A 17,442-nucleotide genomic window follows, 5' to 3' on the forward strand; every position below is an offset into this window, starting at 1 on the left:
TTGCTCACTGCTGTGGCCCCAGGGTCATTTAACCCTACTGAGCCTCTGATTTTTCAAATATAAAAATACTTACTTACAGGACAGTGTTATTGCAAAATCACATAAGGTAATAAGTGTAAAAGTACTTTGGAAATTGTAAACTGTTATACCAATATGAGTATTAAAATAATTCTCACTGTGACTTTAAGGAAACAGTGCTATAAAATTAAATGTTTTCTGTGATTTTGTTATAATGCATTTATTTTCAATTTTTCAGAATTTGCTCAGGAAAAAAATCATTTTAATTGAACACGTTTTATTGTGTCTTTTTGTACAAAGCACTCTGCAAGTGAAGCCTGGAATGCAAATGTAAATAGGGTACATACAGTCCTGCCATTAAATAAATTGCCCTCTGAGGAGGTGAACTTGTACTCTTTATTTATTGATTTTCTTCAAGGCAGTTACAAGTTTATACAGCGGTCTTATGGAAAAAAACTTCCTATTCAGGTTTTGAGAAAAGTGAAGAGTTCTTTCAGATATGACAGTAACGATCAACAAAATAAATACTAGCAGCAGCTTAAGAGCGTGTGTGTGTGTGTGTGTGTGTGTGTGTGTGTTTTGTATTAATTATTACTACTGCCTCGGTGTTTAAAACAAATAGCAATGGGAAAGCCCCAGAAATGTCTTTGTATACATTTATATTTTATAATGAATTGGAAAAATTATGGGACTTTTAGATGGACTTGGTATTGAACTACAGATATCAGTTATACACACCTATCAGACTAAGAATGTATTCTGTGGTTCTGCTGGTCATGCCCAAAGAAAGAAAGAAAAGAACTAGAAGGGTGTCAGTGGAAAGTGTTAAAAATATCAAGAGTGAAGAAAGATTTTGGAGTTAGACCAAAAATATATGTTTATTCAATTGAAACGTCAAAGGAAAAATGGATTAAAAACTAATTTTCCTACCTAATTACAGAAATTTCAAATTAGGGGCACGTTTCAGAGTTCGCAATAGGCAACTTTAGTACAGCTATGGAAATGCTTCCTTTCGTGATTGGAAATTCACGAAGTTATTCACATTAGGGTACAAGATAAGACTATACATCAGTTCAGAAAAGGTAACAGATTCAAGGACGTTAAATAGAACTGTCCACCTGGTGGGTCTTGCCTCCTGGAAACACAGGCTAACAGATGCTTTTGTGCTTTCCAGCAAAGCATGCCCTGGGCCCGTACACGCAGATTAGACCCTAGGTGAAGGGGGTTGAATTCCTGCTCATCGATCTCTCTCAGGCTCTAGGCAGCCTTTTTCTGTGCCACTTTGTTTTTACCTCATCTATATCATTGACATCAGGGTATAAAATAGGGTGAGTACTTTACACAGCAGCCTGAGAGTCCCTTCCTCGAGGCCAGAGATCATACCTGTTTTCTCTGAAGCCCCTGCCTAGCATCTGGCAAAAAGTGGGAACAATCAATAAAGGTTTTGGTTATTGTCTGACCTGATAGGATTCAAGTTATTTTTTCACCTCCAAACCCATGCATAAACCACACATAGCTTCTTGTTGAAGGTTCCCCCTGTGTTTCCTGGGGAAATTACAATTAGTTAGTAAGTTAGAACATAGACTTTGGAGCCAGACACACTGGAGTTGAGTCCTGACTTCGCCACTTAGTGCTGTGACCTTTCTTAGCCTCTTCAAACCTCAGGTCCCTGTCTAGAAAGGTTGGGTAATGTATCTACCTTACTGCATTGTCCTAGGGATGTGCCTGGCACATAATAAACACTCAAGAATTGGGAGCTGCTGTTACTCCGATGTTTCTTTAGTACTGAATTAATTCAATAAATACCTTGTGGATGTTACAAAATGAGTCAAATAGAGACCTGCCTTAAGGACCTCACTGCACAGAAAAGAAGAATGAACAAGTGCACACGTAGGGTAACCCACGGAGTGTGTTGGTGGGACAGGAATTATGGAGCTTTGGGAGTTCACAAACCAACAAATGATACGTCCCTGGCCTGGTACAGCCCAAATTACTTCCCATCCTTCAAATGACAAAATTATAGAAATGGAAAACAGATTGGTGGTTGTTAGGGATTAGAAGGGGGTAGGGTAGTAGGAAAATGAGTGTGGCTCTAAAGGGGCTACAGGAAGGATCCTTGTGGTGATAGAAATATCCTGTAGCTTGACTTGTATCAGTGTCAGTATCCCGGTTGTGGTATTATATGACAGTTTCACAAGATGTTGCCTCACCATCGGGACAAATTGGGTGAAGGCACATGAGATCTCTTATGTATTCTTTCTTTTTTTTTAGCTGAGCCATCCTGCTACCTGTTGGCAGCTCAGGGTCAGCTCAGCTCGGGCCGGGAATCGAACCGCTAGTTGCTCAGAGCTCAAACTCTTGAGCGAGCTCTTAACCAACTGAGCCACTCAGCCAGCCCTTGTATTATTTCTTACAATTGCATGTGAATCTACAATGATCTCAAAACAAATAAAAAGTCAAAGTTTTTAAAAATTAGCCACAGTAATTCCCACATGAATAACCACTTGACGTGTGGCTTAAGCTCCAAATCATTAATATAATTAAATAATACTGCAAAAAAGCAGTTACTTATATAGCAACTTTTTTTTTCTAGTCTGGAAAACTTGGAACATATGGACAAGAACAAAATGAACTATAAATAAGAAAATAAAGATAACTCCTGTTACCCTTTTGGCGTATTTCATTCTGGTTTTTTTCTGAGTTTGTGCATGTATATTTTTTTCAATCATAATGGGGAATATATAGTTTACGTGGTTTTGTATTCTGCTTTCTTGAATTTTATATCATGGGGATTTTTCTGTGTCTTTAAAATGCTTTAAAAACAGTTTTCATTTGGCTATATATTCCATTATATGGATGTTCTATAATTTATGTGATCATTTTCTAATTATTGGCTATTTTTCCATTTTATATGATAAATATCCTTATAAATAAATATTTTTGTACATTTCCTATTTGTTTTCTTAAGGTGGGTTTTTGTAAATGGGATTTCTGAAAGTGCATGAGCATTTTTAAGGCTCTTGGGTGTATGTTACCAAATTGCTTTCTGAAACAGTGGTACTCGTTTACATTCTCACCAATAAGTGCATGCGAATGGATAAAGTCCAAGACCAGAAGTAATTAGAAGCAGCACAGAGTTCCAGAACAGAAAGATTCGAGATTTTTATCTTTACCTAAAGCAGGGTTTCTGTTGACATTTTGAGCTGCATAATTCTTTCTTGCGGGGAGGGAGCTGCTCTGGGCATTATAGGATGTTTAATATCATCCCAGGCCTCTACCCACTAGATGACAATAGCACAACCCGTTCCCCACCCCCACAACCACCACCACAGTTGTGACAACCAAAAATCTCTCTAGCTATTGGCAAATGTCCCCCCCTTGGGGGTGGAAAAATCACCTCTGGTTGAAAACTACTGATCCAAGACTTAAATGTGCAATGAGGCACTTATTGTTAGAATATTGTTAGTATAACATCGTGTATACAAGAGTCTGAAGCCTCGCCTCTCAGGGTTCTTTTCTTTCTCTGGAGTATGTATATACAAGTTGTCTGCAGAGTAAAATAGATTAATCGTTTCTTTAAGGCTGTATTAGTGACTTTGCTACTACTCACTATGTATCTTTCCCAGCTGATGCCTCTCGGGATTCCTGCTATAAAAGGAAATGTAGGCCATTTCAGCTCCTTCTTCTGCTCGGCCCGCTCCAAACTCTTTGCAGTGTACTTTCTCTTCTAATAACGGCCCTTGAGCCACCCTCTTCTGCTCGGGCCCGCTTCTATTTCTTTGAAGTGTACTATCTCTTCTAATAAACTGCTCTTTCACCACTTTAAAAGAAAAAGGAAATGTAAAGAAAGTGACCATACTACCATTTGCTTTGCCCTGCAAAATGATCTGCCCTAATATTTAATATGGTATTCGGAAGTGTCAGTCAGTGTACTTACCCTTGGTCTTTGTCTTCTGAATAAAAAAGGCCCAATGGACTGAGAACACTTGCTCCTCTTGACTTTGTATGCAAAGGAAGGAAAAAGAATGAACTAGGATATTTGTTAACTTAAGTTTGAGCCTTAAAAATCCCAAGAAGCCTTTTTTACACCACAGGAGCCCCCAGTTGAAGGTTTGTCCCTCGGGTCTACAGTTGGCTTTACCTTCAGTTCTTGATGGAATGCACATGTATGAAAGGTTCAACTGTGTTATTTCTGTAATATTTCAAAACGTCATGGGGTCATGGAACCTGCATTCTTCTGATGTGTATAACTTGCTGCACCCAGATTTCTAACTCAGTTAGAGTTGATGAATTTCCTTAATTCGCATAAGACAAGCTTCCATTTACTTTGAAAAGTGAGGAGCACACAATACATTATTAAGAATGTAAACTCACTGAAAATATCCTTCAGTGACATGAAACCCATTTAAGTCTATCCTTCACTAAAGACACTAACCTTTGAAGTTCTGTTTATCAGTCCATTGTTCTGAAGTGCAAGATTTAGGTTACAAGGGTTAGTTTGACATTGACTTTCTGTACTGGCTGTTTCTTTTCTGTTTGTTCCCCCTTAGGAGCAGTCTCACAGGTGCTAGACAGCCTGGAAGAAATTCACGCACTTACAGACTGCAGTGAAAAGGACTTAGATTTTCTACACAGTGTTTTCCAGGATCAGCATCTTCACACACTGCTAGATGTAAGTCTTTCTTTTCATTAATTTTTTGGTAAGATGAATATTTAGCATACCATTTTTACTTTATATGAATTTCCAGATGTCCATCATAACAGTCCTTTTTCATTCCGTTGCTTTAAGTCTGTGAGAAATGTGGGAAATCATCCATCACAGATTCATAATTGAAGTAAAGTACTATATTATATATAGCACAAATGCAGTACAGCCTAACAAGTCACAGTGAAAAAAATTATGTGTGTGTATGTGTGTATATCTCTATTAGAAGAATCCATTGATCGTAGCTGTGGTTACTTTTTACTGCTTTAAACATTGTTTTAAAATGCTACACTTCAAGCATGAATATAGGAGAGAGAAAAGAAAGTAAGATATTGTACAATGGACTGTATTCACACATTTCGTATTTAATATTGCCAGTTTTCATAGACTCAGTGTCTTCTTAAAGCATAAGAATATACTCCATCATTAAATATGACAGGCTCCATTGACAGCAGATTGAGATACAAAGAAAAATCAGAAGCTGACATTTCATATCTACCTTCATTTCAGTCACATTTAAGTAAAATGCCTTTCTTAGAGAACTTGGTTCACTTCAGCAGTGAAAACTTTCTTAGTATATATTAGTCTACTAGTACATATTAGTCTTTTTACAAGAAAAACCTTCCCTTAAGAGAATGATATTTGCTTTGGGGTGCCTGTAATTTTTGGTGCCAACTCTGACCAATCCACCATATGATGCAAATTAGAGTAAAATTTCCCAGAATGTATTTTACAGAATATTGCTATGGGAGATGGTGATGGGTGTTGACATGGGGGGAGAGTGTAGATCTTAAATTTATTGGTTAAATTATTTACTGACTAAATAAGTTTGGGAAATGCTACATTCTTTATTCCCTTTGTATAGATTTACAATGGATGCTAGTATATTAACACCCCAGATATGTCCTATGGCAAAGAAGCCCAATTAAGAGTCTTTTTTAAACTGATTTGGGCACAGAACTTATATTCACAGTCCTGTCGAATTAATGAGGACTAGTTTGGGAAAAACTAAGCTAAGAGTGTTGCATTATGTTTCAACTTTCTTCTAAGTGCAGTCATAGGTATCTAACCAACAATTGTTTCTTTCCATAAATTTGGTCAAATCAAGTTAATTATCAAATTTTTTAAATTAGTTTGGCTTTTTTATATTTTACTTCTTGCTCACATCACAGTCTAATGCAGGTGGATGAGGAAGGTCTCTTCCACATAGTCATTCATGGATCCAGGTATCTTCCACTGCCGTCCCCCAGGGCTTTGGAATCTTCCACTGCATTCTTTACACCCAGCCAGCTAATGAGAGAAAATGGAGACTTTTTCAGGGTCAAGGTTGGAAATGGGCTATATTACCTTTTCCCATATTCCATTGGCAAGTACTAGTTACATGCCTACCTAGCTGTAAGAGATCTGGGAAACATAGTTTTAAAATGTGCCAAGTAAAATAAGACATATAGAGAAAGACAAATACTGCATGGTATCACTTATATGTGGAATTTTTTTAAAAAATTGAACTCATGGAAACAGAGTACAATGGTAGAATGATGGTTGCCCCTGGCTGGGGCGTAGGGAAAATGGAGAAAAGTTGGTAAAAAGGTACAGACTTTCATTTGTAAGATGAATAAAGTCTGAAGATCTAAAGTAGAACACGTGACTATAGTTGACAATACTGTATTGTGTGATTGAAATTTGCTAAGAGAATAGACTTAAGTGTTCTCACAAAAAAAAATAAATAAGTATGTGAGGTGACGGATGTGTTAATTAACTTGATTTTGGAAATCCTCTTACAATTGTATTTGTCAATTATACCTCAATAAAGCTAAAAATGTGCTCAGGAAGATAAGGAAATGGCTCTTCTCTTTAGTGTCATTTATCTCAAGTAATTTAGGACATTTCAGATTAAGTTCATTTCAAATAACTGTTACTTTCCTTAGACACCAAAAGCCCTTGAAATTCATTCTATTTTGTGGATAGCTCCTAGCATTCCTCCTCCTCCTCTTCCTCCTTCTCCTCCATCATCATCATCATCATCATCATGGTTGTCATTGTTATGAGCTATTTGAAGTAAAGTTTAAGCTCTATTCATTGACTTTTTAAATATTGTTCTCTCTCATTGCTTCATACGATGCAGAAAGTTTTCCCAATTTTCAGTTTCCCACAGACGTCATACCCTGTCCTAGAACTAGTATGCAGGATATATGAAAGAAGCTGCAGCAGAGCGTGGAGATTTGGGTTATTTCAATGTAGTCGGTGGTTAGGTCTTTGCCAAGATTTACTGCTCTTTAGAGCAAGGACTTTTTGTCATTTAAAGGCCCAGAGAAGCCCAAATTGGATTTTGAAGTTGTGTTTTTCTTACTAACATAACAAGATATCTGAGCACCCCAAGCTTGAGACCACAGGGGAAATGCAAGAACATTGCTAGTTTTTACAAGGTGGGGCAGATGATCGGACACAGACAGGACTGTGGAGCTGAGCCAGGCCACCAGTTATTGCCCAATGCTGAACTTCTCCGACCTCACTGGAAATATTTACTTTGAATAACTGCTGAATTCTTGGGTAGACACTGTTAAAAGCTTTAGAAGAGACTCAGATTTTAGTGCGGAAACACATGTTTAAACTTCTTTTGGATGCTTATAAATTGTAAAGTTGTATCTGCAGGATCAGCATCTGTTCCTTGAAAAGGAGCTGGGAGACTGAAAATGAACTGTACCCAGTAAAATAACACCATGTCTGCAGGATTTGGCAGACAGGCATTGCACGGGAAACCCAGACCCCTCATGAAATGACTGACTATAAGGCCAGCCCTGGACAGGGTTGGGATGCTTTTGGTTCTGAAGAACCAAACTGAGCTGTACTTCAATAGAAGCTTAATCATGAATGACCTAAGCCATCATTAGAATAAGCCCTCATGACCAACAGCCCATAGATACAGTTCATTTAGCTCTTGTTGCAGAACTAACAGACTACATTATTATATTACCAATAATGTAATCAATGAAGTATTCAAGTGGTTACCATATAGAGAAATCTAGCCATTAAATTTTCTTCAATATTTAAATGCTTATGATATGCACAAAAAAGGAACGTGATATGGCCAACTCTTGAGAAGAAACTTTTCAAACTTTGACCATTCGTTTTTCTTCATTCTAATGTTCCATATCCCAAGCTTAGATTTGCATTTTTTGGGTTTTTGTTTCATTTTTAATTTTTACTAAATTTATGGGGTTGACATTGGTTAGTAAAATTACATAGGTTTTGGACTGGCTGAGTGGCGCGTTGGTTAAGAACTGGCTTGGGACGCCAGAGGGCCCCAGTTCAGATCCCACATGAGGGCCAGTGACACTGCCCTCTACAGCTAAGATGCTGAACAACAGCTCAACCTGGAGCTGGGTTGCCGTGAGTCGCCGGCTATGGCATAGGCTGCAGCCCCTGCTGCAGTGGGTTGCGATGGGCTACTGTGTGTAGCCAGCAGCCAGCGTGAGTGGCCAGCAGCCACAGTGAGCAGCCGTCCAGAAGCCGGTGACTGATGTGCCTCGCCCGGGAAGAGCGCAATGATGGAGCCAACTTGGACCAGTGAAGCAACGTCCTCCACAACTAGACTGAAGAACCAAAGGACACCAACTTGTCTATTCCCCTTCCCCCAATTCCCCAGCACTTTTCCCATCTCCCAATTCCCCAATAAAAAAATCTTTTAAAAAAAAATTTAAAAAAACAAATTACATAGGTTTCAAGTGTACAATTCTATAATACATCATCTATCTGTTGCATTGTGTGTTCACCACCTAAAGTCAATGCTCCTTTCATCACCATATATTTGACCCCCTTTACCCTCTTCTACACGCCCCATACCCCCTTTCCCTCTGGTAACCACTGATTGTTTTGTTTTACAGAATCAACGTTGGTTCTTTTTTTAAGGATCCCAAGTAGTGACACCTAGTGGCACAGCTTTGTGGACCATGGATTGATTGTTACTTAATCCCACTGAGCAATGTTATGAAATATCTTTATTTTATTTAAGTAATTCCCATTAATTCAATAATACTCTAAATAGCTAAGTTTGAAGCCATAATTTTTAAACTGACAAAAAGAAATAGAATTACGTGCCTATGGAAGACTAAAAGTTCATCCAGTACTTCATTTTTTCTAATGATACCTTTAAAACAGTAACAAGCTCAAAAATCAAAGAAACGTTAGCATTTGTTTGGAGGAAACAAAACATCTGTCAGGTTGAAAGAATTTACAGTAAAACAAAAGGAGAAATACTGTGGTTCCACTGGGGGGAAATGCTTCCTGATGTAAATTCTAGTAAAATATACCTAGTTTAATCTGTAGCTAGAAATAGATCCAGAATCTCTAAATATTTGCTACCCAACCAGTTCCACCTGGCACACACATGCTGCTTCTCATTTTGTGGGAAGAAATAGTTGCTTGAGGAGGAGCTGTGCTTGGCCCAGCTTATTCCAGTATGTCTACTTTCAGAAATGAAAAGTGCTGTGCAGAGATGGTCTGTGTATAAGGATCAATTCTTGTATGATAAAATTTGGTATGTGTATGTATTCATTTGTTAAAGCTGCCATAACAAACTACCCCAAACTGGGAGGCTTAAAATAGCAGAAATTATTCTCTCACAGTTCTGCAGGCCAGAAACCCTAAATGAAGGTGCCCACGTAAGGCCATGCTCTCTCCAAAGCCTCCAGGGAAGAATCCTTCCTTGCCTCTTACAGCTCCTGGTAGTTGCCAGCACTCCTTGGCGTTCCTTGGCTTGTCAGTGCATCACTCCAATCTCTATCTCCATCTTCACATGGAGTTCTCCTCTGTATGTGTGACTTTGTGTCTACACATTCCTTTTTTTTTCTTTTTTTTTAATGTGTATACATTTTTTTTACTTTTTTTTTTGGGGGGGGGGGGGAGGAAACAGTGTGTTTTTCCAGGACCCATCAGCACCAAGTCAAGTAGTTGTTTCAATCTAGTTGTGGAGGGCGCAACTCAGTGGCCCGTGCGGGGATCGAACTGGCAACGTTGGTGTTATGAACACTGTGCTCTAACCAACTGAGCTAACCAGCTGTCCCCACATGCCCTTCTTATAAGGACACCAGTCATAGGATTTAGGGGCCATCCTAATCCAGTATGACCTCATCTTAATTACATCTGCAAGGACATTATTTCCAAATAAGGTCACATTCTGAGGTTCTGGGTAGACATTAATTTTGAGGGGACAGTATTCAGCCCACTACAGCATGGAAAACGGACTTTGCCCCGAATTGATTCTTCAGGTGTGAGTGTGAATTACCCAAATCTAATAGTGAAATGTGACCCTGTCGTTCCTTAATCAGGCTTTCTTGAGAATTGGTGTTAAAGTAAAGTTATATCTTTTAATGATATTTTGAATCAGTTTTGGGCTGGAACTTGTATATGATAAATGGGACGGTCAGGTATTGGATGTATTTTTGATGGACTGAAAAATCAACAGGTTTTTTTTTAGATAAAAAGCATTTTGCAAATGTTATTTGGTAGTAATTCTTAGTCTTCTCAATTTCTTATGGAAATGTTCCTATTACAGAATAAATGTTTATTTTGTAAGTCAGCAGTGTTCTACAACATTGTTAAATGACATTTATCTGTCTCTGCCAAACTCTGACAACTAAATTTTAAACACTCACCCACCATCTGTCATACCTCTGAACAGCTGTTAGCATTTATTACATACTGTTGTTTCCATAGTAAATGTGATACCCCACCTAATTAAGATTATTTTTGTGGGAAGTCCTAAAATTATGTTTTCTAAAAATGTAATCAGTGATTAGATTAATAAAACAAAAACTAACTGCAGTAACAACTTAATTTAGCAGTTTTATATCAATTTACAATATAAGTAGATTTGTATAATAGATCAAGTAATCGTTTTAAATATTGCATTAGAAATAAACTGATGTCTGGAATACTCTATATTTTATATTACTGACATCTTTTTTATAATTGTTTACTGTTTAGGGAGAGTTAGAGATATTTTCTATCTGACCTGGAGTTAGCACTGGAAAATTACTCTTGATTTACTATTTTGCTTTTTTGAGATGATATTAAATTAGTAGTCTATTTGGGAACAGCATATTTTTAGAACCTCGAAGTTTCCTAAAGGGGGAAAAAAAAGGAACTTTTGCAGTAATTTGATGTTTTTGAGCCAGTCGGGGTCTGAGAAATAAGTTGATGCACTGGTAAGTTTGGATGTTTAAATAGATTACCAGCCAGGAAATGCCAAAGTTAAGTTTCCCATGAATTTATAGTCCAGTCGATTCACACTTAAATGTCTGGAATAATAAGGCCTATTTCAAAGGCTGAGCTACTGGTACCTTCTCAGGGTCCCATGCTGTCTTAAGAATGAGCTTCAGCAAATATGAAACCAGCTGGACAGTGGGCCAGTGGTGCTGGTTCTTGTGTTACTTGCCTCCTGAGGCTGGAGATTAAAGTGCACTGCTGCTCACTTTGGGCACTGGGCTCTCTCGTTCCACTGTTACTAACTGGATGGGCGAAAACTCCCATATCTGTTTCTATCAGTGTATCGAAGTATTAGTGTCAGTAGAAAAGTACCACATGAAACAAAATCCCTGGGGTAAAGAGAACTAGAAATATCATATGTCCTGAATATTTTCAAAGTAGTTTTTCCTCATTCTTAATGTAGATATCAATAAACTTAGCCTGCTCAAAAGTTACTCAGGTATATGGTCATTTGTTAAGCAGCAATAGAAAACTAATACAAACAGAAACAAAACAAGGACAGTCCACTCCTACCACTTCTATTCAACATCGTACTGGAGATTCTGGCCAGCACAGGAAGGCAAGAAAAAAATGCAAGGCATGCAGATTAGAAAGGAGGAAGTAATACCATCTTCTTGTAGAGAAATATTCTTGTATGTAGAAAATCCTAAGGAATCTACAAAAAATCTACTAGAACTACTGGCAAGTTTATCAGGATTTCAGGACACAAGACCAATATACAAAAATTAAGTGTACTTTTATATACAAGCAATGAATCATGTGAAAATAAAATTAAAGAAATTCACAATACCATCAAAAAGAGTAAAATACTTAGTGGATTGCACAAAAGAAGTATAGGACACATACACTAAAAACTACAAATGTTGCTGAAGGAAAATAAAGAAGATCTAAATAAATGGAGAGCAATGTCACTTGTTGGATTAAAGGACTCAATATGGTTAAGATGGTGGTTTTCCCCATGTATTGATCTGTGGAGTCAATGTAACCCTTATCAACATCCCCGTAGATTTTTCTTTTCGTAGAAGTTGACAAGCCGATCTTAAAATTTATATGGAAATGACAAAATAATTTTGGAAAAAGAAAGACGGTTGGAGAACTGATTTCAAAGCTTACTATAGAGCTATAGTAATGAAAATAGTATGGTATTGGTGTAAGGATTGACATAGATCAATGGAACAGAATAGAGTTCAGAAATAAACCCTCACATGAGGGTTTATTTATTTATTATGAGGGTCAATTAATTTTCAACAAAGTTTCCAAAGCAATTCAGTGGGGAAAGAATAATGTTTTGTTTTGTTTTTTAAACATGGTGCTGGAGCAACTGGATACCCATATGCAAAGAAATGAACTTAGATCCTTACCTCATACCATACACAAAAATTTCCACAAGATGGATCATAGATCCATTGTAAACTTAAAACTATACAACTTTTAAAATATAGTAGTAAACTTTTATTACCTTGGATTAGGCAAAGAGTTCTTAGATACAACACAAGGGAACTTTTGGAAATGAAGGAAATGTTCTAAAACTGGATTGAGATGATGGTTGTATAACTGTATGAATTTACCAAAAATCATCAAACTGTGCACTTAACTCTGGGTGAATTGTACAGTTTATAAATGATACCTCAATTAAAGCTTTTAAAAGTGAAAAAATGAAAAGTAATATATATTTTTTTTATTTAAGAAAATCTTTTTTCCCCTTTTGTATTAATTTAAGGGGAAGCACTGTTGGAAGTTTCTTCCATGTGCTATGGGTTATAGTGTACTGTGGATCCCATAATGTCGTTTAGAATTCCTTGCTGCCACTACAAACAACATTGGTTTCCACTGTCTCCTGGCATTGTCCCTGTGTCCTAACACCTATCCAGCAAAGCCAAGCTGCCTGTGCTCTGCAGTGCTCACAAAGCCCACTGACAGGGTCATTCCAGTAGCTTTTACAGGGTCATTACACTGATTTCCCCATCTCAATATTTACTTGTATGGTTAACACTCTACTGTTTACTGACTTTAAAATGCTAAGTTTGTTCTCTCCCAAGAACTGTTTTATTAACCAACATGTAGCTGTGCTCTCTGGAAGAACCCCAAATTGTCTTTTTTGTTTAAAAACATTATGAATTAACATAGTTTTATGTATTTTGCAATGGGAAGGGGCACCTTCTCAGAATGACATCTTTTAGTTTATTCTTTTAGTTAATTTCTTCTACATTCAAAGGCATGTTTGTCATTTCTCAGAGTTCACAGCTTTTCTGTAGATTTTATTTGACATAATATCAATTTTTTTGTCTTTTTCTGTGGCACAATATACATAACATAAAAGTTACTATTTTAACCATTTTTAAATGTCCAGTTCAGTGGCATTAAGTGCATTCACACTGTTGTGCAGCCATCACCACCATCCACCTCCCGAAGTTTTTTTCAGCTTCCCAAAATGAAACTCTGTACTCCTTAAACACCAACTCACTATTTCCTTCTCTCCCAGCCCCGGGCAGCCACTATTCTACTTTCTGTCTCAGTGAATTTGACTGCTGTAGGTACCTCACATTAAGTGAAATCATGCCATATTTGTTCTTTTGTGACTGGCTTATTTCACCTAACATAATGAGCTCAAGGTTCATTCATGTTGTATCATGTGTCAGAATTTCCTTCCTTTTAAAGACTGAAAAATATGTCTTTGTATGTGTATACCACATTTTGGTTTTTTATTCATCCAATATCAGCATTTTATGGTAGACAGTTACGTAATAAGAAAAGCCAAATTTTTAAAATAAAGTTGTCTGGGGCCAGCCGAGTGGCTCAGTTGGTTAAGAAGAAAGAGCATGAGCTCTGAACAACAAGGTCGACAGTTCAATTCCCACATGGTCCATTGACGCTGCGCCCAAGCTGAGCTGCCAACAGGTGGCAGTATGGCTCAGCTGGTGAGAGCACGTGCTCCTAACAACATGTGCATAGGATGGTGGGCTATGCCCACCTGCAACCAAGATTGAACTCAGCACCTTGAGCTGAGCGGCCATGAGCTGCGCATGGGCGGCTGGATGGCGACTGGACTGGGAGCTGAGCTAGCTGCGCCCTCTACAACTGAGATTGAAAGACAACAACTTGGATGTTTCCCTTCCTCAATTCCCCAATAAAATCTTAAAAAATAAGAAATAATAAATAAATACATAAAGCTGTCTGGTAGGGAATTCAGCCTTATTAATTCCATCCCCAGGCAATTGCTCTATCTGAGCTCCAAGTTAGCTCCTATGTTCTACATCTTTGTGAAAGGAACGTGTGATTTTCACTGACAGTATTATTAACTACAGGAGTCCCTCTTGTTCCCTCATTTGTTCAGATGAATTACTCCTTAAAACAGAGATTGGAATTGACTGAAATACCAATAATAATGAATACCGTGGTACCAGTGTTTCCCACTGGATGCCATTCTCTTTTTATGACACCACAGTCTATCTCACCAGAAGGCAAAGGAAGGTTCAAAAGGCCTTCAGGGTGCTGCAAGGACTGAATCTTCTTCAAGCTATTCTCAAGGAAAGGAGGGGGTTTCCTCCCAGAAAGAAATGCGGTATGTTCAGTTGAAGAACATTCAGTGGGGTTGGCTTGCAGCATTCGCAACCCAAGAACATAGCTGCTCTTTCTGTTTGTGGCCCTTCAAACATTATCCCATAAAACCACTTCCACCAGACTGTCTTTGTTTTGTTCTCTCTTAACTTGCCACAACAGAAAATTTTTTTTTTAATATTTTTATTGGGGAATTGGGGGAAGGGGAGCAGACAAGTTGCTGTCGTTTTGTTCTTCAATCTAGTTGTGGAGGACGTTGCTTCACTCGCCCAAGTTGGCACCATCATTGCACTCTTCCCGAGCGAGGCAGATCAGTCGCCAGCTTCTGGACGACCGCTCACTGTGGCTGCTGGCTGCTCATGCTGGCTGCTGGTTACACACGGTAGCCCGTGGCAACCCACTGCCACAGGGGCTGCAGGCTACGCCGTCGCTGGCGACTCAGTGCAGCCCAGCTCCAGGTCGAGCTGTTGTTCAGCATGTTAGCCGTAAAGGGCAGTGTCACTGGCCCTCATATGTGGGATCCGAACTGGGGCCCTCTGGCATCCCAAGCCAGTTCTTAACCATGGCACCACTCGGCCGGCCCCAGAAATTCATTTTTGCTACAGCTACTTGTACCAATGCTTGGTGTTTACCTATGCAAAATAAAAGCCATATCATAAGTCAAAAATTGTTGTACTGCATCTGTAATTACATAAAATATTCTATGACACTCCTAATGTAAATGTTTTCTTTTAAAGCCACAAATTACTAATAGGGTATTCATTCAGTGTAAATATCATTTAAATTTTATCGCAGATGCTTCAGAAGAGCTCATTAGAAAATGAGGTTTTAACACTTTTTAAAAATGTTTCTAGTGGGTTTTTTTAAATAATGTTATTTGTTAGTTTCAGGTGTTAGTGGGTTTTTTAAATAGAAATTTATATCATAGTGAAATTTCTCAGTTGGGCTAACTTTTGTATCTAGTATTAAAAAGTGCCCCATTTCAGAAAGTTTGATTAAAAGCAAAATAAAGCCCACTTGTTTCATTTATATAAGCTTGTTTTTCCTCATGCTTTCTTTTGTATGCTCAAGAATAAGCATTATGATTTGTTTCTTACAGGGCTCAATTTTAGAGTTATTTGGCAACTGAAAAAGGCCTAGAGAACAGTCAAGTTAGGTCATCTGAGGCCAGGGTTTGAGTTTCTCAGAAAGAGCTGCCAGCTGACCAGAAATCCGCCAAATAGCCTACACTGTTAATCTACCAGAGGAAATCTTTTTAGCTTGAACTAGAAGGTCAAGGAAGTCTTAATTTCTTGAATTCAAAAATAAATCCCCGGAAGTGCAATGTTCTAATGGGACTTAAACAAAAGCAGGTCTGTACACAGACAAATAAAACGTAAGCCAAACAAGGGCCTCCTTAGGGTACTTTCGCTTTCATAATCCCAGGTATTTTTTACAACTCTTTCATGAAATCTTCAGTTGACCCAGATATACTAAATTTTCAGTTTCCTATTTGCTGTCAGAAGAAAACTGTCATAGTGGATTTAGTTACAGTAGCATATTACTAAGCCAGCCGGGCCCCTTTGTAAGACTTCAAGTCAGGATATATATACCCCATCGTGATTTTCTGAAACTTGATTTAAGCCAGCATTGCCCTGCTATACTCTTAGGCTAAAGCTTTCCTGGGGTGTCTAACTCAAGGGCTTCCAGGAACATTTCTCATTGGCCACTAAATACAATATGCAGTACATCAGATGTCCATTTCTAACTTGAATTGCCCGATATAAACTGGACCAGGACCATAGTATTGGTAGCAGCCCTGAACCTTCCTCCAGGGAAAGTCTAAATTCCAAGGTGGGACTCCTGCTACTTTATTTACGGTCACTAGATTTGTGGAGTTGATGCCTTTTTTTTGAAATGTGAGAAACAAGTTTATTTTAATAGTTATAAAATTTAGCTATTTACACATTTTCTGAATTATTAGAGGGAAAGTTAGCACATAGTACAAATGGTGAAGGATAATGTGCAAATGAAACAGAAGTATACTCTTCAAATGAATGTGGCATTATCTCTATCCAGATGAAGAGTCATCTGCATACTAATCTTTGAGTGCTTTATTCAGCTGTTTTTTAAAAATTAAATCGATTTTTAGAAATTTTGTAAAATCTAGATTTTCAGAAAGAACAATTTTTAGTGCTGATAAAATAGGCAATTTTTATCTCATAAAAGAAAAAATGTCAGGTGATTTTAATTTCTTTTTGTAAATCATAATATCCCAATGATGCATAATTCCTCTTAGATTTGTAAGAAGGACAGGTTATGTCAGTTCCTCCCAAAGTTTAATTGTAGCTCCTTAAATTTTTTTAAATGCCATTTTAAATTTTGTAGTGTGTTTCTTTCACTTATATTTCTCATCATGCAATCTTTAGGCTGCTGTTAAATATACCGCTCTTTTCCTGGTTTGGTGTGTGTCTTGTTTAATGATGCCAAAGATACTTAAAAGGGCTTTTTCGTATTTTTAACCAAGAGACCATGAGTTTATATATAAACTTGAGCAGGAGAAAAATAGTTTTTAGATCTCAGAAGATTTTCTCCAATCTCTAATTTCTGAAAATCAGCTCCAGTACAGTAGTCGGATATCAGTTTCTTATATTTTAGTATTAAATCTTCTTTCCCTAACATTTTACTGGATTTCAAATGTATTTTTTTCATACTGTTGGATATCAATGACTGATCTGCTGTCATTATTCACTGAACGTTCACTGAAAAGATGTGGCATTGGAACTTTGTTCCTACTCACCCAGGTTCTTCAAACAAAATGTAAAGTAAGTCTTAATAAGATAGCCTCTGTTTCCAGTTACAAGTCATTTCAATTCCATTATTGTTGTGCATTGTAAACTTGTGGTCAGTGTCAT

The 17,442-nt window shown here is 37.7% G+C and overlaps 1 protein-coding gene across 14 annotated transcripts in view; it reads left to right on the plus strand.

Annotated features, from left to right (window-relative positions):
- The window catches only part of CASK (calcium/calmodulin dependent serine protein kinase), a 415,968-nt gene that overhangs the window by 326,222 nt on the left and 72,304 nt on the right, over positions 1-17,442 (plus strand). For all 14 annotated transcript variants that reach the window (XM_019649798.1, XM_019649806.1, XM_019649845.1 and 11 more), the window contains one exon: positions 4,569-4,690. In XM_019649798.1, coding sequence (XP_019505343.1) covers positions 4,569-4,690 — 122 coding nt within the window. The remainder of the gene's footprint in view (positions 1-4,568; positions 4,691-17,442) is intronic.

Source organism: Hipposideros armiger, unplaced genomic scaffold (genome assembly GCF_001890085.2).
Source record: "Hipposideros armiger isolate ML-2016 unplaced genomic scaffold, ASM189008v1 scaffold_7, whole genome shotgun sequence".
Lineage (NCBI taxonomy): Eukaryota > Metazoa > Chordata > Mammalia > Chiroptera > Hipposideridae > Hipposideros > Hipposideros armiger.